Genomic DNA, 23,030 nt, shown 5'->3' with positions numbered 1-23,030 from the left:
AGCATATATATATATATATATATATATATATATATATATATATATATGCAATGCACATGGGTATGTAGATACGGGCATTTTTATACATATATATATGCACATTCAGCTACGCAGCAGTATTTGCATGCACATGCATGCAAACAAAGGCATACACCCATTGCTAGACACACGCCTACATCTGTCTTTGTTTGAGCTGAGGGAGCATGCGTTGCTGTTGATATCTTCTTACCTCTGCGGATGATGAATCCCTCTACTGCCACGTGGGCCTCTTCTCCTGGTGCTGCAGGCAGCAGCTGCAGCTGCAGCTGCTGCTGCTGCTGCCCAGTGCGTGCAGCAGGAGAACCCCTAAGAGGAGGGCGCGGGGCTCCTTCTGAGGGGAGCGCAGGTTTAAATGCCTTTGTTAAGACCCTCTCGACTCTTGCAGCACTGAGAGGGCTCAACGAAGAGCCAAACAAAGCAAGAAAACCCTCTTTTAATGCTGCACGAAGCTGCAGCGGCCGCACAGACCGCCGGGTAACAGCAGCTGCATGCAGCAAAGAGCGAGATAGCGTCCGCAAGGAGTAGCAAGGGGTCTTGTTGTTGCCGTCTAGTAGCTGACCCGCCTCTGCCAAGCATTTGAGGTGTATATACACCTCAGCCACCAAACGTGAAGGCGGGTCCGCACACAAAGGCCTCAAATGCGCATCCACAACTGTAGTAATGTCCTCGAGTCCCTCTGTCTCATCTACATACAACTCTGTAAATCGCTGCCTCACTTCAGCAGGCAATTCTCTCTTCCCAACACCCGCATTCATATCGGTAGGTGCATCATTCCCTCGCTGCTGCTGCTGCTGCTGCTGCAAGGCATCTTCTGCGTTGTGGGGCTCCTCTTCGTCGTCAAAAGATAACTTGTGCTCCGCCAGTCGAAGGGGAGGCGCAAGCATAGGGGGATTCATGCATGCAAAGACACGGAAGTTGGGATGTCTGTACACCCGGCGGGGCTTACCCCCTTCAAGCAGCAGCAACGGCTCCTGAGGCTCCTCCAGCAGCCCCAGAAGCCGCTGCAGCAGATCAGGAGGAGCAAGATTGATTTCATCCAGCAGCAGCCACTTCCCTGTTCTCACAGCTTCGACAAGGGGGCCCTCAGTGAAGACAAAGTGCAGCTGGCTGCGCCTCTTGCGGGCCCCTCCTGGAGCTGCAGCAGCTGCTGTTGCTGCAGCTGCTGCCTCCCACTCCTCACCAGCAGCAGATAAGAACCCTCGCAAGCCACAAGCGTCAACAAGGGATTGAAACTTACGCGGTGCTGCAGCACTGCAGTCTGCGAGGGCAGGGTCCCCTAAAAGAGCATCAAAAGATGTCTGCAGATCTGTGCAACGTGCCAGCAGCTCACCGACTGACACGCGCTCCTGCTGCTGTTGTTGCTGCTGCTGCTGCTGCTGTTGCTGCGGCGGTGTAGCGGTGCAGACCACCGGCAAGATATTACCGCATTTCCGCAGCAGCTGCAGCAGAGCAGTGTTAGCTGCTGCTGCCAGCCTAAGCAACGCTATGTAGGCCTCACGCTGCAGCAGACGGGACCCTCCTCGTCTCACCCTGAGCATCATCTGTCTCATGGACTCTATAAGGTTTGACCGCTGCTGCTGTTGCTGCTGCTGCTGCTGCTGCTGCTGTTGCTGCTGCTTGCGTTTCTTGACTTTGGGTGCCTCTGCGTCGCTGTCGGCGTGTGGGGCGCCCGCAGCATCTTCGGCTGTTGGAGGCCCCAGCATGAGGTCTGCGAGATGCAGCAGCTGCTGCCATAGATGCAGCGCCTCATGCGGCGGGTGTCTAGGGACCCAGCGGCCCAGAAGGTCTTCTCCCTCACTCTGACGATGAAGATTTACTACAATAAGTTCTTTCCCCAGTCTCCGGGCTAAGTAAGAAACTATGAATGTCTTGCCAGCCCCCGTATCCCCCACAAACAACAGGGGCTCCTCTGCATGCAGAGCGCCCCCAGCCTGCTGCACCAACCGCAGCTGCTGCCCCGTCAGCAGCTCTGCTCCTGCTGCAGGCTCCCCCAAGTCGTCAGCAGCGCCAGCAGCACCTTCTACTGCTGCTGCTGCTGCTGCTGTCTCTTCATCTCCTCCCAACATAAGAATGTCGCTGCCCTCTGCGGTGCTGCTGCTGGGTGGCCCCTCCGGGGGCTCCGGTTTAGGTAGGGTATAAGGCCCGATTTGAAGGGCTTCTGCTGTCTCGCGAAGCACCGGTCTCTGGCTGAAGAGCAGCGCCTCTACCTGACCTTCATGCACATCCCATATAGCAGCGAATGCTACAGCAGCACGCAGCCGCAGCTGTCTATCACTCAGGTGGCCCAGCAACACTGCTGCTGCCTCTTCTACTACTCGCAGCCTCAGCCGATCCGTCAGGAACCCCTCAAAGATACTCCCGCTGCTGCTGCTGCTGCTGCTGGCAGCAGCAGTAGCTAGTGTCTGCAACCGTCTGCAGAGCTTCACAAAGTCCCTCAGCTGAGGCAGCCGCGCCGCCTTGGGAGGCGGCAGACCCGGCCTAGTGAGGCCTGCTGCTGCAGTTGCTGCTGCAGCATCAAAGGCCTTCTGTAGCCTTGCAGCAACAGGCGCAACAGCAGGAAATGAATGACTAACAATCTGATGGACGTCTGCTGCTGAAGGAGGTGGCACATGCAGCAACACCCACGACTCTAACAAAGGCGACAGGGGAGGCGGAGGCGCAGTTAATACAGCATCAAGACATTCTTCAGGGCGCTCCCCAGCTGCTCCCTTCTCTTCTGCCGCTTCTTCTGCTGCTGCTTTGCTGCGTTTGTTGGTGCGGAAGTGGCGCACGGGGGCAGCAAGGGTAGCGAAGAGGGCGAAGTCGGGGTGTACGCGCAACTGCTGCTGCTGCTCGTGTACTGCAAGGCTGCCTGTTGCTGTAAGGCCGTGCAGCAGCGCATGCACATCCTGCGCCAGCTGCTGCAGCTGCTCTATCACTATCCATCGCCCCTCTCGTACGCACCGTGTCAAGATGCCCTCCTGCCACTCAAACTCCCCAGCACGCCGCCCACACACCCAAGACCCTGTAGCCAACCCACATCAGCAGCAGCAGCAGGAGCAGCAATAGCATGCATGATCAGTAGCCGCAGTAATAGCATGATCAGCAGCAGCAGGAATAGAATTATCAGTAACAGCAGCAGCAGCAGCAGCAGCATAGTATAGGCCATATATACTACAAATGCAACAAGTGCTGCACAGAAGCAAACAGGCGCAACAGCCTCTTTCTGCCTCCTTAACCTTCTCGCTGAAACTGCAGCAGCATATTATTACTCTCCTGAGGCTGTGGCTGTGAGTGTGGCTGCGATGACAGCTGAGTAAAACCTCCTCTCCCTCTGCCGTCTCCCTCACACCACTGTTCCCTCTAAAGACAGTTCCTAGTTGTTTATTTTCTTCCCAGGCAAAGCAGCAGCAGCACCAGCAGCAGCACCAGCAGCAGCAGGAACAGCAGCAGCATCAGCACCAGCACCAGGAGCAGCAGCAGCAGCAGAGCGTCACTCAGAGCAGCGGCAGCTGCAGGGCTTGGGGCGTTGTAAATTAGAGAGAATGAAGTCTTTGTGTGTATGTCTCACCGACAAGGTCTTTTGCTTCTGTTTGCTGATCAAGGAAGAGACTGACAGGCGGCCGCTGTACCCCCACAGTTTGTGCAAGCCATCGAATATACGAACTCTTACCACTGCCCGGAGAGCCGTGCAGCAGCACAGGGGGCCTCACTCCCCACCTCCGCGAGTTGTATGCCCAGAGCAGCTTTTCTAATAACCGACAAGCCAATGGGGTAGGCACCAAAGGCAACAAAGAATTGCTGCTGCCCCAGCGTACACTCCCTGGGGGGTTCTTCTTAACACCTGAGGAGGCGCTGCAACGCCCCTCAATAGCAACTGCTTCCTCTGGCCTTGGGGCCTGTATTGAATCTGAATATGACTCCCCAGGCCCAGACGTGAAGGCTCCTCTGCGTTGCACAGATGAAGCAGTTGCTTCACTTGGTGCAGCTGCTTCATTTGCTGCAACTGCTTGACTTGATACTGCTGCTGCAGGTTGTGCTGCAGCTGAAGCGGCAGCGGCAGCTGTAGATGAAGCGGCATATGGCGCTCCATTTGCAGCTGCAGCTGGTGCCACAGCTGGTACTACACTTGCTGCTGCTGCTGCTGCTGACGGTGCTGCTGCAGCTGCTGACGGTGCTGCTGCAGCTGATGACGGTCCTGCTGCTGCAGGTGCTGCTGCTGCAGCATTAACGGATGACTTTGCCCTCCGCCGTGCACGACTGGAGGGCTTCTTACTGGCAACAGGTTGGGGCCCCATTTTGAGGAGCCCCAGAGTCAGTATATGCGCTCTACAAATCAAGTGAAGGCGGCATTGCTTCAAATACCATTACTCGCCGCTCCTCTGCATGCGACTGCTCCCGCAGCAAGGAGATGGCGACAAGCCACAGCCTGCTAGCGATGCTCCTCCAGCTACTGCTTTGGGTGCTGCTGCTGCTGCCGTTGCCTTGCTCTATGCGGCAGTTTTACAGGTATTTAAACGCAGCTGAGGCCCCCGTCGCCTATCGAAAGTGAGTGAGAACAGAGAACAGAACTTGATATGGCGTTAAATAGCTTTTAAAACTATTCTCTATCTTTGAGAGGCCCCAAAAAATGAAGAAGTTTCTAGTGAGCTGAAACAGCTGCAGATCTACGCGAAGTAGCAACGCCAACAACGCCGGGCAAGGCTTAACTCCCACCTTATCCAATGCTTGTGAGGCTTCACAAGATAAAAAAGAGTTATTTCGAGTGAATTTCCCTGAAAAGATGGAAAATGTTGGAAGTTTTTACTACCATTGCCTCATCGGGTATACTCATCGGGGCTGTGGGGCGGCTTGGGGCCCAATTTTGCAACTTTGTCATCTTAAGATAAAATATTCCCCTCAAATGTCACTTTTTGATTGAATTTCATCACTTTTTTACACTTGTAATGTCAAGAAACAAATACGAGGGTCAAACTTGAGGGCCTCCCGCGCAACGCCGATTCAGAAAGGCGGTTTCGAAGGAAAAGATTTCGGCAGCGGCCGGTAACCACTCCGAAGGAATAACCGGAAGGATAAAACATTATATAATCAACTAATTAGTTTAATTTTTGAATGTATTTGGGTCGTTATAGTGATCATTTATGTCGATATTGCCAATGTGGTTGTGGTGACGGACGGCGGTTGTACTTATGAAATCGAATCGGACTTTTGTAGAAGCATTGAGTAAAACACGGAGCTGCTAATTGAGCTAAAGCAGTATTTAATAGTAATCAGATGCTATTCTCCATGATTACTGTTCGTGTTTAGCCTCAGTAGGCAAAGTATTCCTGTCTTCCGCTTTCCGGGTGTACGCGCGGCCTCCGTTTAGCCGTTGCAACTCTGCTTGAAAATTCTTTAAACTACGCGAATGTGACGGTCATCACGGAAGACAGCATTTTTATTCTGCAGGAGCCATGAGGGTTTTGGCTTTATCATCGTTTTGTGTGGCTTCACTCTTTTCCGTCTTTATGTGCTGCAACATTCCTTGCACTTCCCTGCGGCTCAATCAAACCGCCAAAGAGGACGATGATGAGCTGAGCGTAGGCTACCTTATTAACTAGATACTGCATTTGATCACACCAATATAAATGTTCACACAGGAGGAGGAAAGAGAGGATGATGTAGACAAAGTGGCTGATGAGCTTGAAGCGCAAACGCAAAGGTGCTTTCTGATTCGCACGCACTCCAAAGCTTTCATGCGCCAGTTTTACCGCTGGACTCAGAGATACTGCTCTGGAGCTAAAATTGGAACACGCCAGGGAGTTGGCTGAAGAAGCCGAAATAGCAGAGGTGAGGAGAGGAAAAAGCTGCAATCCATCTTCCCTGATGCAGCGACGACCATCTCAACAGGAAAATGCAGAGGACGCAGTGGCTAAGGCGGCCCTTGAAAAGGAACAAAAAGTACGAATGCCATAACTGCAATACCCAGAGAGAGGAATTGAAAGGATTTTTATTTTATTTCTCAGGATCGTGCGGAAAGCCCAGACAGGAAGCTGGAAGCGATGATGCAGGAACTGATTAATGTGTGCAAAGCATCGATCCTTAAGTACCCGGAAACATTAAAATATTAATATTTGTTTACATCAGGTGGCATACAGATTGAGAGAAGTCAACCAGGTATTTCTACTCGTGAAGTTTTCTGCATTTCCTGCTTTCCCTCACTATGGGTTCGTTCAGAAACTGGCTATCCTCGACTGACCGAAACAAGGAACCATGGAAATCGAGTTTTTATTGCTGATTATTAATTGCAATAATTAAAAAGAGTTTAATGGCAGTTTTTCCTTTCATTTCCTCTCCGTGTGTTAGTGGTCATTCTCTCGAGCTCCTTTTCTTGCATCGACCCAACGCAACTGCCCGAGTGTCGGCGATGTGCCACTCTAGGAAGAACAACCTTCCATTTCTCTTCAGATAATAAACTCTACATAACCTGCAATTTAAATTATTACTTTGAATTTAGGATATACTGACTTTTTCGTCTGGTGGAGAGCGAGGTGGCGAGCAGATGCGTGTATGAGTCTCGTGAGCCGCAGGGCTGAACGGGAAGCAGAAGCGCCCTGCTCGGATAGTTCCTTCAATGTTCAAATCCAAATGAACAAACTTCTTAACTCCAATTAATTATAATTCATTCCTTTGATCTTTAAGGCTAATCGAAGGATGGCTTCCTCTTTCGAGTTCTTGCCGTTGCCATAGTGGCCGTCAGCCGCCCGTTCAGACCCGCTCTGTTTGAGGCGGCCATTGTTCTAAGACAGGCATTTGGGCGCATATTAATAAGGAAATAAGCTGAAATCTAACATATTTCGCAGTGTTTCAAGATGGAAGTTCCTCCTAGGCTGGCCTTTTACGTGTCCTGGGACGCATCGGGCACAGGCGGCATAAAGGAACTAATATTGGTGTATTATGCGAATGATAGCACCGTGGAGTTGCGAAACCTCCAAAGCAACAGCGGTAACCTGAAACGTGTGGCCGTTCCTAAGCATGTGGCTCAGTCGCTTTACCCTGGGGCTCAACTTGTTTTATTTTCTCGGCATCTGCGCATCGAGGACGCTGCCAATGAACAAACGGCTGCTTACCTCTCACGTTCCATGGAGCCGGCCTTGTGCATATGGCGAGTAGAAGACACACACAAGTACGCAGACACTTTGCAAAGCCTCCTAAACTCGGGTCTTATCCTGACGAACTGCAGACTACTGGCGCTCGATGAGCCGCTGGGGGAATTCCTTAAGGCTCAAACTCCCGAAGTAGTCATGCAAGGCGACGCTTCTGTATCCTCTTCATCCACCGTTGCTGTCTTTCTTCTACGGGGAGATAACGCAGCCCATAAGTACGCCTGACCCCGACTTGTGCTGATTTCCGCTTCATGGTTATTTGTTGCAGTTTAGTTATACCATTTCCAGCAACCCTTTTCTATAAGGCAGGTCTTCCCCAAGGCATTTCTGTGGCAGTGGGTATAGAGTAGGCTTTTAGACATCATACTAGGAGACTTGAGGGCTTAGTAAGTGCTGGGTGTTGTGGCTTCTCCTGTTGCTGCTGACTGCTTGTAACTCCTTCTTAAGGGTCCGCTCACTGACAGCCGCAGGGCACGAGTTGCTAACAACCTCAGCAGACACCCCATCTGCAGCTGTGGAGGAGCTGGGTATGGAGCTGTGCGAGAAGGCAGCACCAAAGCCTGATGCCGCTGCTGGTGTTGCAGCTACTGCTGTTGCTGCAACTACTGCTGCTGCTGCAACTACTCCTGTTGCTGCTGCTGGTGAGGGGGCGGAGCTCACCTGCTGCGTCATAAAGCCCCACGCACTGCAGCAGACAGGCACTGTCCTTCGTGAGCTCAGCAGCAGCGGCCTCTCCATCCGCAATATGCAGTGCTTTCGCCTTACCAGCGTCGCAGCTCGAGAGTTTCTAGAGATATATGACACTGTCTTAAAGGAGTTCCCTAAGGTAAGAAGGAAGCTGAAAACATCTTGTATCTTTCACTACAATCAAGGGACCAACGGCCCAGCAAAATCAAACTTGCTGCTTCTGCTTTTCTGCCCGCTGCTACTGCTGCTGCTGCTGCTGTTGCTGCTGCTGTTGCTGCTACGGGTGGCGCACCTCGCTGCAGATGGTGGAAGAGATGACAAACGGAACTGTTCTGGCTATACAGCTGGAGGGGCCCGACGCAGTCGCTCGCCTTAGGCGCCTCGCAGGTGCGTACGCATGCATGTTTAGCTGTCTCTCCTGCTAAGATGTACACAGGCTCAGCTGCAGCCGCAGCAGCAGCAGCCGCAGCAGTAGGCTTTCTGCGTCCCCCGTTAGAGGCAGGAGCAACGGCAGCATCAGCATCCGCAGTGCCATTATGAGGGGCATTTGGAGCAGGACGAAAAACTGTCCGAGCAGCAACACTAATAACAGCAGCAGCAACAGCAGCAGCATCTGCAGCAGCAACAGCAGCAAATAGCGCACATCCATTAAATCGGAGTTAGCGTTAGTCTCGTAGTTGGTCGGTCTACTGCAGCCGGAGTTCTCAAAAAGTACTGCAGCGTTTGCGCGGCAAGGGAAGCAGCGAAGTTGTGGGGTGTACATACAGCTGAGGGTGTGTATGTGTGTATGTGCGTCTCTTGCTGCGTACAGGGCCGTACGACCCCGAGCTCTGCCGCTATTTATACCCCTCAACACTGCGAGCAAAGCTGGGGAACGACGTTCCCCGAAACGCGCTGCACTGCACTGATCTCGCTGAAGACGCGGCTTTAGAATGTTCTTACTTCTTTCAGCTAATGGCTACGCACAACCGCAGCGCCCCTCATAAAGCCCCTTTTGCCCCCAACAACGCCACTCTTGTCTGAAACAAAACCCTAAAAGACGCTCGCGCTGAGAGCGCTGCGCATACATCCAAGGTACCAAATGCATGCATGCAGAGATGAAGATTCATACAAACAAACAAACCCCCTGCATGCATGTCGCAGCCCACTGCGGGTGCCCCTTGACCCAATAAGCCGCCACAAGGGGTCCTTGACTGCGGGGGCCCCCCTATATGGGGCCCCCCTTAGTGTTTGCTCGGCCTCGCAGGGGCCCCTATGGGGCCTCCTTCTCTATTTGCTGCGGCGCTGCAAGAGAAAGAATAACCCGTAGCTACACCATGAAGCTCTTGCCGCAGCCGCAAGATTGCTTCTGGTTAGGGTTGTTAAAAATAAAGCCTGTCTGAACATCTTCATCTACAAAGTCTACTTGAGTGCCTATCAGCAGCATCACTGCGTCTGCAGCAACTCTTATCTCCACCCCGTCAATTAAAACCACTTCATCTCTTCCCCAATCCTTACGCCTGCGGCTAGCCACCCCAGGAGCCCCAGGCGCATGCAAAGGAGCTGCTGCAGCAGAGCCTCCTGCATTTGCTGCTGCTGCTGCAGTAGGGTCAGCGCGCTGCTCCGTGCAGAGGGATACATCGTAAGCCATGCCGCTGCAGCCCTGCCGCTGCAGGCTGATGCGAATGCCTGTGGCTTTTGGAGGAGGCTCTGCGCCTGGCTGCTGCTGCTGCTGCTGCAAGGCTTTGTTGTAATTCTTAATCAACCTTTTTATTTGCTGCACTGCTGCCGGCGTCGCAGACAGCAGAGACGGCCGCCCCTCAGCAGCAGCTCCTGTAGGAGCAGCAGGAGCAGCAGCAGCAGCAGCAGACACTCCCCCTCCACTAGAGCCCTTAGCAACCGCAGCAGCGGCTGCCTCTCGAGCACGAGGTCCATACACCTCACCAAACTCAAACGCTGCGTTGCCTCTGCTGCTGCTGCTGCTGCCGCTGCGGCTGCTGCTGCTGCTGCTGCTTCTAGGTGGCATAGCCTTGGCGTGAATGTGCGGTGTATCTGCAACAGCAGCGATCCCTTGGAGGAGTCTCTCTTGTCTGCCTCCGATCCCCACACCTCCCTGGCCCCAATACAGATTCTTATTCCGCTTTGAAGCTGCGCAGCTATTAAAAGAAGAAAGAGAAGCTGCAGCAGCTGCACAAGGAGGCCGTAGTATAACAGTGCTTGACAGACAGCAGCACTGCAAGCTAGAAGGCCCCTGCAAGCTTCTACGCACTTGAACGGAGCGGCCTAAGTGCTGCTGAAAGGCCCACTTTGACTCCTTTACATCTGCTGCTGCAGTTGCTGCTGCTGCAGTTGCTGCTGCTGCTGGTGGTGCAGTCGGAATGCCGCAGCTATATTCCTCTCTGCTGCTTGCAGAGATAACAGACGCCCATACCCCTCTCTTCTCCCTCCCGTGTATTACACCGTAAGGCTCCACAGCTGCTGAGCTACGAGGAATATCTGCTTCTAAGCAGCAGATAAACCTCGTCGCAGCAGCAAAACTGCCCCAGCTTCGCTTAGGCAGCATCTTTAGATACACAGCAGCGCCAGGGAAGCAGATGGTAAGGGTGTAGGGTTTAGGGTTTAGGGTTGAATGCTAATGCATGTACAGAAGGCTGACTGCGAAGCGTCATCAGCCCCTCGGCATACAGACAGCGACGGAGGCTGCAGCAACAGGCACATCGTTTGCTGCTGCTGCCGCTGCAGACGGCAGAGCTTCAAAAGCTGCACCGCAGGAGCAATGGAAAGCCGCTGCAGCAGCAGCAGCAGCAACTAATGCTTTGTCTAGCCAGAAGCAGCAACAGTGCTAGTAGGAGTAATAGCAACCGCTGCATGCGTAGGCGAGGAAGCAACAGGTGTGAGGAGTGGTATATGCCTCTCCGGTGCCTCGTCAACAACAAAAGAAGCAAAATGAAAGAAAATAGATAAAATTAAAGAAGAGGTATTCTGCTGCTGCCGGTTCTCGCCCTTAGAGCCATTAGAAGGCTTCGTCTACCACCCATACAGCCCCTGAAACATAAGAAAGAGGGGCTCTGCTGCAGCTAAATATACACCTGAATGGTGTAAGTCAAACAAATTGAAATGTCAAAAGTATAAGAATATATGTGGGGAAAAGAAGTACTTAAGATTCGAGAAAAAAACAAAGAAATACCAGCGAGGATTATTATGAGAGGCGGCTGCAGCCCCCGCTCAGCCCTACGAAGAGCCAGCTGCTTTATACTGATAATATATATACATACGTGCATATTTTATTCATTTTGCTATATTTTATCTATTTAATAAATTTTTAAATTAAGCATATACAAACTACACCCGTAGAAAAACGCCGGTGGTTGTCAGGTTTGAGGGTTTTTTTTTAGTATGCGTCTTGCTACGGCCTTTATAATAAAAGCATTCATTCTTACCTCGGGCATATCTTCAGCTTTAATACCGTTAAAATACATAAAAAAGAAACCCCTCAAAGCAGATAAACAATAATAATATTAATAATAATAGTATTAATACTCTTCTCTCCCTACCAGTGGCATATATTGCCTCTCTGCACTTGCAGCAAATATTTCGATTTGAGCGCAGGCCGTGCCCAAACACCGCTCTGTACGAAAAACCTAAAGTTTTAAGGAACTCAGCTGCTTTTCTGTTAACTGTATATAAGTATACATATATATATGTTAATTAGATGCGTATATATATGATAGGTGTTTTTACTCTAATGCAGCTCAAGCTCCACCTCTGTTAAGATTGAGGAGTCTTCGTAATAGTTGGCAACGCTGCAGGTTTCACTGGTGGTGGGAGAGGCGAGTAAAGTTAAACTCCAGAGCTGTTATGCGTGGCGCATAGAACATACGAATAGCGAATGCTGTCTGCGAGGAAAATAACTGAGACACAACTCTTATAGGGCATTCTCCCATACCTTTGTTCAAAATGCAACCTGTTTCCTCTCTAGAGCACTTAATATTCATTAGAAGCTGCCCCGGGGTGTGGAGGCGCCCAACGATTGAGCGTTACGCCGCAATAAAGAGAGGAAAGCTTCTGTACCCCATCCAGCCGAGAAGCTCTTTATGCTGAGGAGGATGCCTTCGTGTTGCTGCATTTGCGTCCGTGTACGTAACCATAAGCTTCTCCTGTCTACCATTTATTACAACGGCTTTTTATTTGCTGCTGTATTCGGTTGTTTGCTGGTCACTCCACCTGCCTCTGCGCTCTACGTGTTTGCCTTGCTGTCGCTACGGGTAGAGGGCTTCCTGAGCATTTTAGCCACCACTACGAACTCTACTGTATGCCGCTTTAGGCGTCTTCCAGACTTGTGTGGTGGATTTTCTTGCCTTCTCTGTGGCCATCCCTTTCCCCGTCCTCGTTCACTGATGATAAGTGCAAAACTCGTCTTCGTCCCTCTCTGCTGCTGCACGAGCTGCTGAAAGCCCAAGCAACGCCCCGATACACTTTCTTGCCGCGTTCTCCACGCGTCTAAGTTGTCAACGCAAAGCCACGGACCCCCATGAAATTTTCGTTTCTCACAGCTCTGGGGCATGCATGGCCAGCAACGCCCACAACAACATGCGTCCTCGTTTTTTTTTTAAATGCTATAACTTTGTGCAAATTTATAGCATATAAACGCACTATTAGAACAACAGATAATGCCTTTGAAATGCACCAACTTGTAGGAAGGCGCCGGGGTTAGGCAACAAGTGCTGCTGCAGCGCCGCCAACAGCAGCAAGGCACATGTGCTCGAAGTGCTCCTGCACATTCGTGCTGAATCCAAGTACTCGATCCATGCATATAACCATCCAACCCTCATTGCACCTGCAGAAGAAGAGGTGACTTGCCTGCCTCTGTAGCCCCTTAGATGCATTCACAAGGCCAAATTGCGCATACGCATTCGTTAGTTTCCTGAGGAGTGCGTGGAACGCAGTTGTGTGCCGATCGTCGGGCTATAGTAGAATCTGCACAAAAAAGCATCATCAGTTCAAATAGTAAACAGGTTGATGAACCCCACATGCGGTTAATTAGTTCGATGATACGGGCATCATAAAGCTTTGCTTCATTGTGATTTCTCCAGCACCAGCTTCTTCCAAGCACTCTATTTGACAGGCGAGTTTAGTCTTTTCCTCGTATTTCTTGTGCTCTCCCCTTAGCTTCTTTTCTTAAAGTCACTGAGGTGGCTTGTACGTCAGAACAAAGTTCGGGGCTGCGCAGGGAACGAGCTCGATGCACTGCATTGGACGTCCAGCGGGCGACCGGTGTCAACTCAAAGTCTTACGGTTTCCTGAGTCCCTTAGCTCTTTCGTTCTTTGTGCATCCCGGAATTATTTGGCCCTGTTCGTTGCGAAGCAAGCGTATGCATCCCTCACTCTATCACCCTGGCTCGCTGTGCTGTGGATTTGCTGCCATTTGTCTGTTCCGGGTTATTGACTGCTTCTGCTCTGGGTCGGCATTCACAGCCCTAGTTTATCTGGGGGCGAAGTCTTGCTCATTTCCCTACCCACTTTCCTTTTTTGCATGCGCAGTGAATAGGCTCTCTATCATCCCTTCAATTTTCATCCTTTCTTCGCTTTGTTCCTTCTTCACCGCTCAGTCGGCCACCGGCCGCCTCTCTCTCTCTCCGCCGAGCAGCCCCTCTATGAACCATTGACAAAGAAGCTCCGGGTCCACTGCTATATAGCTCTGTTCAGCAGATATATATATATATATATAGTTCTTTTCTGTTCTCAATACAGCACTCTATCTATAGCTTTGCACACTCACGCTTTCCTAATTCTGCAATACGCTGCTCTTTTGCTGACCGAAGAATAAGCCTACACTGCATTGCCTCTCGGACGGGAGTTAAAGAAGTGCTGCATTTGCCAGGAGACAGCCACCATTGTAGTGCCTCCCTTTGAAATAAACAAGACTGTAGTAGCCAATGCAGCTCTTATAATGCTTTTTATAGACGCAATCAGACGCAAGGGAAGCAACGAGGTCTTCTACTTCCCCCGCACCGCGCAGAGACGGAGGAATTCCTCACCAAATGCTTTTTGCTGCAAGAGCATTTCTAGCCGGATAGGAAGAGGAGTTCAACTGTTGATTGCCTCTCAACCGGAGAGCAGATCCTCGCGAAGTCTCGCTGTGTGTGAGGCACGAGAAGGGCTGCAGCACACACAGAGAAGGCAACAACTCAACCCTTTATACAGCTGCATTCGCTACTAATCATTACCATGAACGGGGCCGCTCTGCTGTGGGTTTGGGCTCCGCTGTTAGCACCTGATGCTAGGAAGCATGTAGCACCTTTATGCATGGTGAGGGCCCTGGATTTAACTAAGCTTTAGACAGTCGTGGGGGAGAGATGGAGTCAAAGAATTAAAACAAGAGGCACTTAAGAGTGTACTACCTCCCCTAACGTACCTAGTCAACGTAACTACAGATTCTCTCGGGCCTGGAGGTGGTTCGTAGAGGAGCGAAACTGTTTGTCTTTGTCTCATACTGCACTCGCTGCAACTGCTGCTGCACACAAGAGTCGTGCAAGTGCAGGAACGTCAGTCTTGCTGCGCCCATTTACACTCCATATAGTCTCTTCAGACTGAAGCACCTTTCTATACACTCCCCATCAGCAGCCCCAAGTAGAAACTCCGATATTTACACACCCTGCTGCTGTACTAAGCCTCTTCCGTCTCCTAACTGCTGCGCCCCCAGAGCAGCAGACAGCCATATGAACTTCTCTCTGAGTGCTTATTCTTTTATTCCTTTTATTACAGCAGCAAACTCACAGTGTATATTAGAGGAAGGCTGCGAGCGGGTGGCCCTCTCGAGCGATCCAGCCGATTATAAGGGAGGGGTCTAAGGAGCTGTGCTGGTAAATAATAGCAAAAGAGGAAGAAACTCTGCTCATATTATTCATTTTGCCTTGTTTTTACCTATCAAGAAGGCCTCTCAACAACGCCTAGCAATAACCCTAAAGACCATCGACGGCGGCAGCAGCAGCAGCAGCAGCAGCAGCAGCAGCAGCAACAGCAGGCGCAGCTGGAGCGAGGAGCGGCCCCTTTAGGGGAGAAAACAGGATAAAGGTCAGTCAATGTAGTTTTTTGTGTTTTTTTAAGTTTTTTATTTCATGTTTATAAGCTGTGCGTACACCCGAAGGCCTCTTTAAAGACGTCTTGCTCTCTACAAAGCCAAGGAGACGTCTTTGCTGCAGCAAAATAACAGAGTGTTTATACTGCACGAATAGCAGCGATATCTTCTGTTTTCTTCTTTTTTCTCCATATCCTTAGGAAGTATGCATGCATAAGGGCGCATGCAATTAGCTGCTCGACCAATAGTGCTGCTGTTGCTGCTGCTGCTGCTCCTGCGTTATGTTCCTTCACTCTAATAGCAGTCGAGCTGCAGCTATACCTGGGGCCCCATGACGACAGCAGCAGAACATCCCTCTCTATATCCGCGTCCTGCTGCTGCAAGCTACTGCTCTAACCCCAAACCTCAGCGCCTGCACACCCAGCAGCGCAAGCACCTGCAGCAGAAGCAGCAGCAGCAACAGCAACAACAGCTTTAAGAGCAGCAGCAACAACAGCAGGAACGACACAAGCACCTTGGACAGTTGCATCTGCACGAGCAATAGAAACAGCAGCAGCTGCCGTTGCAGCTGCAGCAATAGCCGCCGCAGCAACAACGCCAGCAGCAGCGGTAATAGCAGCTACATCTGCAGCAGCAAGCGCTGCAGCAGAGGCAGCTGTAACGGCTTTTCCTCTTCTTCGCTGTTCTCTTCTGTGCTGCTTCATACTTCTTTGACATTATGGAGCCCCGAGCTGTGCAGGTGCTTTGCTCAACCTTCTGGGCCCTCCGCTGCAGCAGCATGCTGCTGCTGCTGCTGCTGCTGCTGCTTCTGCACGTGAGCTGCGTTGAGCCCTCTGAATCAAGAGATAAGGTTCCAGCAAAGCCTTTTAATAGGACAGCCCCTGGAGGGGCACACAGTGATGGGGCTGAGTGGAGTAGCGGAGCTGCTGCTTCTAATGCTTCACCGGACGCTGCTGCAGCAGCAGCTGCTGCAGGTGCAGCAAGTGCTTCAGATGCGACTCCGAAAGAAGGCAGCGCAAGCAGCAGCAGCAACAGCAGGGGCGGTGGGGCCCCTCTAAATCTGCCTCAGCTGCTGTGGGAGCCGCTGACGAATACCGCAGAGGCTCGGCATCTCTTTGAAAGCTGCTTTGCTGCAGAAGCTCCTGTACTTTTGGAGTTGGGTCATAGGCCTTTGATTAAAGGGCTTACGCCGGAGCTGCACGAAGTAGAAGAAGAAAATGAGAGGCTGCGCACAAGCCCCTCTCCTACTCAAATACCTGAGTTCGGCAGTAGCAGCAGCAGCAGCAGCGGCGGCAGGCCCCCGCACCACCACCACCATCACCACCACCATCACCATCACCAGCAGCAGCAGCAGCAGCAGCAGTATGCACACTGGGAGGTAGCAGGAGATGATAGGCCGCTAGGGCTGCAAGTAGAAGACAGCAGCAGCGGGGTGTATTGGGTGCCCTTAGCTCAGCGTCAAGCTCGCAGCTGGTGGAGGCATAGCCTTCTAGGGGCCCCCGCCCGGCCTTCAAGCAGCAGCTCAGGGGAGTCTGAGGGGCCCCCCTATTTAATGTCGCCTTCTCGTGCATCACTGGGGCCTCAGCCTCCTTCTTCTTTGTCTTTAGGTGAAGTAGTTGAAGTATTTGACTTAAGAGAGTTTGGCTTATCTGCTTTCTACCATCCGGAAGCCTATGGAGATCAGCTACAGTGCGGAGGTTTATATTCGCCTGTCTACCTAATGGATAAACCTCTAGGTCCTCTTGCTGCTGCTTGTTCATTTAAACATCTTTCTGCATTTGCAGAGAAGATGGGGCAGCTCGTGCGCCTGCATGCAGCACCTTCAAAGCCTCCTGCAGCAGCAGCAACAACAGCAACAGCAGCAGCAGCAGCAGCACCAGCAGCAGCACCCGCAGCACTAGCAGCAGCTTCCCCTGCCGCAGCAGCAGCAGCAGCTGCTGCTGCTGCTGCAGCAGAGGGAGACTCAGCAGTGACAGACGAGACCGATTCGAGTACATTTTCGTACGCTGCTGCAAGTGCAGCAGCAGCCGTAGCAGCAGAAGCAGCATCATCAGCAGAATCAGCAGAATCAGCAGCAGCAGGAACAGAAGAAGAAGGAGCAGCAGAGGCAGCAGATGAAGCAGACGAAGCAGATGATTTTGATGAATTTGGAAGCAGCAATGGGGCTAGCCCCGAAGAATTAAGAAAAGCTTTAGGGGGCTACGATCCTAGTAGGAGGTGGTGGCATGGCATCGTTACTTCACCTTTCGGGCCTTTGTCTGATAGACCCAATGTTGCAAGTGCTCTCTTCCGTCAGTCTTGCATGCACTTGCTGCTGCATCCATGCATGCATGCATGCGTGCAGGTTGTTGCTGCTGCTTCTGCATGGATGCATGCATGTTACTGCTGCTGTATGTATGCATGCATGCTGCTGATTCTGCTGCCACTGCTGCTGCTGCTGCTGCTGCTGCTGCTGCAACAGCAGCAGCGTGCTATGCAGGATATGCGCAGCAGTAGATCGCGTTGTGCATTTGTGTGTTTTGTTTGTTTATAGAGATACAAGGAAGAGTGTGGCCAGAGGTCAAAGCCGTAGAAGATTTGTTCTTCCCAATCGCCGCTCTGCATGCGCTGCAGCGCCAAGGGGGCCCCGAGCCCATATTATTTTCTTTGGTTTCCTCAAGTGAGAACTCCCCACAGTCCATGCATTATTGCATGCATGCATGCATGCATTATTTGGTGCATGTATGAATGCATGCATGCATTATCCTATGCATGCATGCATGTATGCATACATGGATGCATTATTGTGTGCATGCATGCATATATGCTTTTATTTGTATTGATTTGCCTTTTTTTATTGTTACGAATTGGCTTATAGAAGCCGGATGTGTGTTATGTGTGTTGTTTTATGTCTTATGTTTTATGTTTTAATCTCAGTTTATATTTATTCTCTTTTTAATTCTTTTTTTTTGTTTTGTCTTTGCTTTTGTTTTGTTTGTTGTTTATTCTTTTCAGTTTTTAATTGCCGCGCACATCTGCCTTACCGTTTGCTGCCCTCTATAGGGCGTCGTACGGTGCCTCCTTTTGCTGCTCCTCCTTCTCCTTTATTAGAGTTATTTGGAAAGATGCAAGGAACAGTTGATATTCCTTTAGAGATGCGTGATGTAGGGGGAGAGATATATGTGGATGGAAGGCAATTTAAGGGGTCACCGAGACTCGAACGCGTGCACAGATTATACTTCCGGTCTGCATTAGTCCTATGGCAGTTTGCTTACTATGCTTACCGCATTTCCGATCTTATGGATGATTATACAAATATACCTCTTGATGAAGTACTTTTTAAGCACTTCATTCCTTCTTATGTCGGCACAGCCCTCTTCACTGAGAACGGTATGCAGCACACTCACAGACAAACATTAAAATTATGCATGTACGCAACTACCATGCAGACACCACAACTTGACACGATATACACAGAGGCAGACGCAGAGAGAGACAGACAGAGGCAGAGAGAGAGAGAGACAGAGAGATAGAGAGACAGAGGCAGAGAGAGAGAGAGAGAAAGATGCACCTGTTCATATAGACAAAAGATGCACCTGTTCATATAGACAAATCGATGGAGGCAGAGCATGTATAAGTTCGGAGTGAGCACCAAAGCAGAGTATTTTAGGTATATTTGTGTGTATTTATGCTCTATATGGTGTGCTGGGGTGTCTATACAGCTCTGATGCATTCAGTAGGCGGCCGTCTAACTGCTGATGGAGCTCGAGCGCTATCGAACTCAGACCTGAAGTTGGTGCGTACAATTGGGTTTCCGCCTCGTGTTGTAAAGCCCTCGGGGGCCCCTGATGAGGGCCCCGTAGGTCGCAGTGTGCCGTTTGTCTTGGATGAAAAGACAAGAGAGCTCGTAGACCTCGAGGCATCACCAGGCGCTCTTCATCTTCTCAACAGCAAACCTAATAAGCACCCATACCAAATAGTACAAGATAAGCAGCTTCCTTCTATTAATCCGGATGTATGTGATCGAGATGCTACTCACCATATGGTGATCCCTGCACCACTCATATTTAGATGGGACCTTAACTTAGAATCTTCTTCTGCTGCTGCAGATGCTGCTGCTGGTTCTGCTGCACCGCCCACCGCTGCAGCAACAGAAACACCAGCACCCGCAGCAGCAGCAGCAGGAGGAGCAGCAGAAGCAGCAGCAGAAGCAGCAGCAGGAGCAGCAGCAGCAGCAGGAGGGGGATGGGGAGAGGTCTGGCCTTCACTAGTGCTTAATGTAGACAGTGATGTGGGTATAGGAGCTAAAGACAGAGATTCAAAACCCCCACAGCCAGGCCAAACAGACGAAATCCCTGTACACCGCGCAGATGTTGTTTGGGCGTTCAAAGGCACGGGGCAACCCAAGGTCTGCATCCATACACCGGACAGCAGCGCAATCAAACACATGCATATGTATCTATGTACATACATTATGTATATATATATATATATGCATGTATGTATGTGTATTTTTTTGTACAGCTATATTAATAGATACATTAGATAGATCATTGATTCTATATATATGTATATACATGTACATGTACATGTATATGTATATGTATATGTATATGTATATGTATATGTATATGTATATGTATATGTATATGTATATGTGTATGTATATGTATATGTATATATATATATATATAGCTGCCTCCCCTCATATATCAGTTATCCGTGGGATGTCTTTGCGTGGCTAGTAGCGGACGTCTTCGAGGTGTATCTTGCATGCATGCATGCATGCATGCATGCATGCAAATACGCACACTCAAGCAGGCAAAGAGTTGTGTTTATAGGGTATGCTGAGATGCATGCATGCATGGCATGCATGCATGCATGCATACGCGATAATGTATGTGTATGTATGTATGGGTGTGCGCATGCATGCAGCAATGGACGTTTAATACGATGATTGGGGCTATCCGAGATCCGTTTTTCTCGCCATTTGCCTGGGTGCACTCGGGGTTAAACTTTCTTTTTCATCAGGTGATAAGAAGACCACTCACACGTTTTATTGAAGAAGTTAGGCTGCTGGTGCGCAGGCGCAGCAGCAGCAGCAGCAGCAAGAAACCGTTTGTGGTGGTCTTTACGGGGCATTCACAAGGAGGGGCATCCGCTAGCTACGCTGCTTGGTTTGTTTCAAAGCATTTGGATGATTTGGTTAAGCAGGGCCTCGTTGCAGTGTATTGCATTACCTTTGCCGCTCCTATGGTAAGTGCATGCCTTTTTGCGGATAAGAAGAATATAATTTATAAATTAAAAAGAATATTAATAAATTAAAAGGTTTTCTTCTATTGCAATATGATGCGCTCTCCACTTAGATCGCCCTATCTGCAACGCCCCATAATATATATATATATATATTATATTTTGTTTATATATGCACTTATATATTTATATTTAAGCTACTGATAATGCCTAGTGTTTGATGCCTTATGCTTCATACGTAGAACGAAGCGCCTGGTACTCAGCTGCTACTACTACTACTGTTGTTGTGCTGCTGCTGTGGTGCTGCTGCTACCACTACTACTACTATTGTTGTGCTGCTGCTGCTGTGCTGCTGCTGCTCCTACTGCAATTACTATTGTTGTGCTGCTGCTGCTGTTGCTTGTGCTGCTGGTTTGCAGATTGGAGATAAAGCAGCAATTGATGAGCTGCATCGCTATGGCGCGGTGTATCATCACATCGTGCTGGACGTTGACCCCGTTCCTGACTTAAGACAATCGAAGGGGAAGGGGTATATGGAGAGAGACAAAGAGCATACAGTAGTGGTGCGTGTTGCTGTTGCTGTTGTTGCTGTTGTTCTGGTTGTTATTGTTATTTGCATTATATTGTATTATATTTTTTTAATCTAGTCTTGTCTTTCTTCGCCAGATCTGCTGGGCCGCCTGTCTACGCATTCGCCTGTGCTGTCTGTTGTGCGTTCTGTGGTTTTCATTTGGTTGATCTTCTCGTCAGTTTCTCTTATCTTTCTTTCCTTTATGTCCCTGCATGCATGCATGCATGCATGCACATCCCATGCATAAGTGCATGCATGTATGCACGCACATCCTACGCGTGCATGCATGCATGCAAGCATCTACATCCCCTGGCATGCATGCATGCATGCGTGAATGTATGTATGGAGGTGTGCTGTTGTGTGTGTGTGTGTGTGTTACTATTGTTGCAGATTCCTTTGCACTCACTTGCGCGAGCAAACGTATTTGATAAGAAGAGCGGCGATGTATTATACTCTGGTTTATGTTGGTTAGATGAATCTGTGCGAGCGGGTAGTCGTTTTCGTCGTGTTATGGGTTTTGCTTCTCGTCTTACGGGTTTAAATAAATATTTCAAGTTCAAACAAAGTATGACGCTTGTATGGGCACATGTGCATGCACTCCCGTGCAGTATCACTCTTCTTGCTGGCTTACTTCCTGAAGCGGGCTGGAGCAGCTTCTGCAGCAGCCCCTTTGTTCAAACCTGGGGAGGAAGACCATATGTTGCAGGACTCGGTATATACCACACTGCTGCTGCTGCTGTTGCTGCTGCTGCCGTTGCTGCTGCTGCTGCTGCTGCTGCTGTTACTGTGGTGGCGACTACAGCTACTGTGTTTGGGATTGGGTTTGTATGTTATTTATATTCTAGTGATATTCACACTGTTATGATATTCATATTCTCAAGATATTCTTACTCTTATGCTGTTAATGTTCTTATGATACTCCTATGGTATTCATATTCTTATGATAATCTTATTCATATTCATATTCATATTCATATTTTTACTTCAATGGTATTTATATTGTTGTGATATTCGGACTTGTTCTACTGTTCATATTCTTAAGATATTATTTCTCTTATGTTATTCATATTCATATTCATATTCCTACTCATTTTCATATTCATATTTATATTCGCATTTATATTTATATTTATATTTATATTTATATTTATATTTATATTTATATTTGTATTTATATTTATATTCATATTCATATTCGTATCTTTGCTCTAATGGTATTTATATTGTTGTGGTTGATGTGCCTTGACACTGCAGAACTGGACATTGCATTGGAGAGCACTTGGCGACGTTCTGTTCCCGTTATGGCTGCTCGTTTAACTAGGAAGGTACAACGTGATCCAGATTTCTTAGAGAAGGCAGCAGCAGAAGTAGAGAAAGCGTACAAAGGAACGCGCAGGAAGACACGGCATACACACTTATAGATATATCAATAAATTATCAAAGTATATATTTCTTTCGTACGCTTTCTTAACGCTCCGTATCACCGTGTAAGACACACACACATAACACCTCTTCAGTTTTAGTGCGTGCGCAAAGCCGCCGACTCACATATCCCCTCTTCTCCATCTAGCTAGTTAGCTAGCTAGCTAGCTAGCTAGCTATGTGGCAGAGGTACCAACAACAGGTTGGGCGGCCGAGGAAACGGCGTCGGCAGACTGCGGTTAGCCGCAAGAGAGAAAGAAGGCTAAGCGCATGCTCAATAGAAATGAAGTGTCTGGACAGCTGAGGGTTTGCCCGGTGGAGTGTATATGTGGTGATATATTCAAATAGCAAAGCAAACGAAGTTTATTAACAACAAATGCACAAACAAACAGCGCACAACACACCGTGCTGCAAGGACAGAGACACAGGCAAACTCACAGAAAATGTAGATGCATGCATAGAGGCCTCTAAAGGGTCTTCTCTCACTTCAGGCGTTTCAAAACTTCTTTGTTTTTAAAATCTCTTCACTTTCTCCGTAGAACAGATGCGTCATTAAAGATGCATTTCATATATATATATATATATTTATATTTATATTTATATTTATATTTATATTTATATTTATATTTTATATACTATGCATACACTATGCATTTTCTGTACATATATACACTATATTTATTTATGTGTATTGGATATATTTGAATATATATATAAAGGGCTTGCTTGCTCCTTAGTTCAGTTGTATATTCACCGTTATCTGCATACATTCATCTTTGTTGTCTCATCACTTATCCCTCATGCCGTATCTGTTTCTGTCTTAGTTTGTTCGCGCCTCCAGGTGTACGTGCACCTGTGCATTTAGTTGTATAAATGTATATATATATATATATATATA

General features: G+C 49.2%; 4 protein-coding genes across 4 annotated transcripts in view; 2 read left to right on the top strand and 2 right to left on the bottom strand.

Moving 5' to 3' along the window:
* EAH_00022680 (Midasin, related) overlaps positions 1-4,316 on the bottom strand; it is a gene marked incomplete at both ends in the record, with an annotated part of 32,498 nt that extends 28,182 nt beyond the window's left edge. The window contains 2 exons of the mRNA XM_013396939.1: positions 230-3,043; positions 3,590-4,316. Of these exons, the coding sequence (XP_013252393.1) occupies positions 230-3,043; positions 3,590-4,316 (3,541 nt within the window). The remainder of the gene's footprint in view (positions 1-229; positions 3,044-3,589) is intronic.
* Positions 4,317-6,869: 2,553 nt separating this feature from the next.
* On the top strand, positions 6,870-8,873 carry EAH_00022670 (nucleoside diphosphate kinase 7, putative; the record flags this gene model as incomplete). Its single annotated transcript, XM_013396938.1, has 4 exons — positions 6,870-7,378; positions 7,611-7,989; positions 8,153-8,237; positions 8,662-8,873. 4 exons carry the CDS (start codon positions 6,870-6,872, stop codon positions 8,871-8,873), a joined length of 1,185 nt encoding a protein of 394 aa, XP_013252392.1.
* Positions 8,874-9,159: 286 nt separating this feature from the next.
* On the bottom strand, positions 9,160-10,392 carry EAH_00022660 (iron-sulfur cluster assembly accessory protein, putative; the record flags this gene model as incomplete). The annotated part of the gene is made up of 1 exon (XM_013396937.1): positions 9,160-10,392. One exon carries the CDS (start codon positions 10,390-10,392, stop codon positions 9,160-9,162), a length of 1,233 nt encoding a protein of 410 aa, XP_013252391.1.
* A 5,233-nt stretch (positions 10,393-15,625) lies between these two features.
* Positions 15,626-22,131, top strand: EAH_00022650 (lipase domain-containing protein, putative; the record flags this gene model as incomplete). Its single annotated transcript, XM_013396936.1, has 8 exons — positions 15,626-17,117; positions 17,441-17,566; positions 17,902-18,276; positions 18,609-19,341; positions 19,974-20,142; positions 20,559-20,702; positions 21,101-21,200; positions 21,965-22,131. The coding sequence occupies 8 exons, from the start codon at positions 15,626-15,628 to the stop codon at positions 22,129-22,131; spliced, it is 3,306 nt and encodes a 1,101-aa protein (XP_013252390.1).
* Between the last annotated feature and the right edge of the window lie 899 nt (positions 22,132-23,030).

Source organism: Eimeria acervulina, genomic scaffold (assembly GCF_000499425.1).
Source record: "Eimeria acervulina Houghton genomic scaffold, Eah_scaff167, whole genome shotgun sequence".
In the NCBI taxonomy this organism is placed as follows: domain Eukaryota; phylum Apicomplexa; class Conoidasida; order Eucoccidiorida; family Eimeriidae; genus Eimeria; species Eimeria acervulina.
This window is presented reverse-complemented; position numbering and strand designations above follow the sequence as displayed.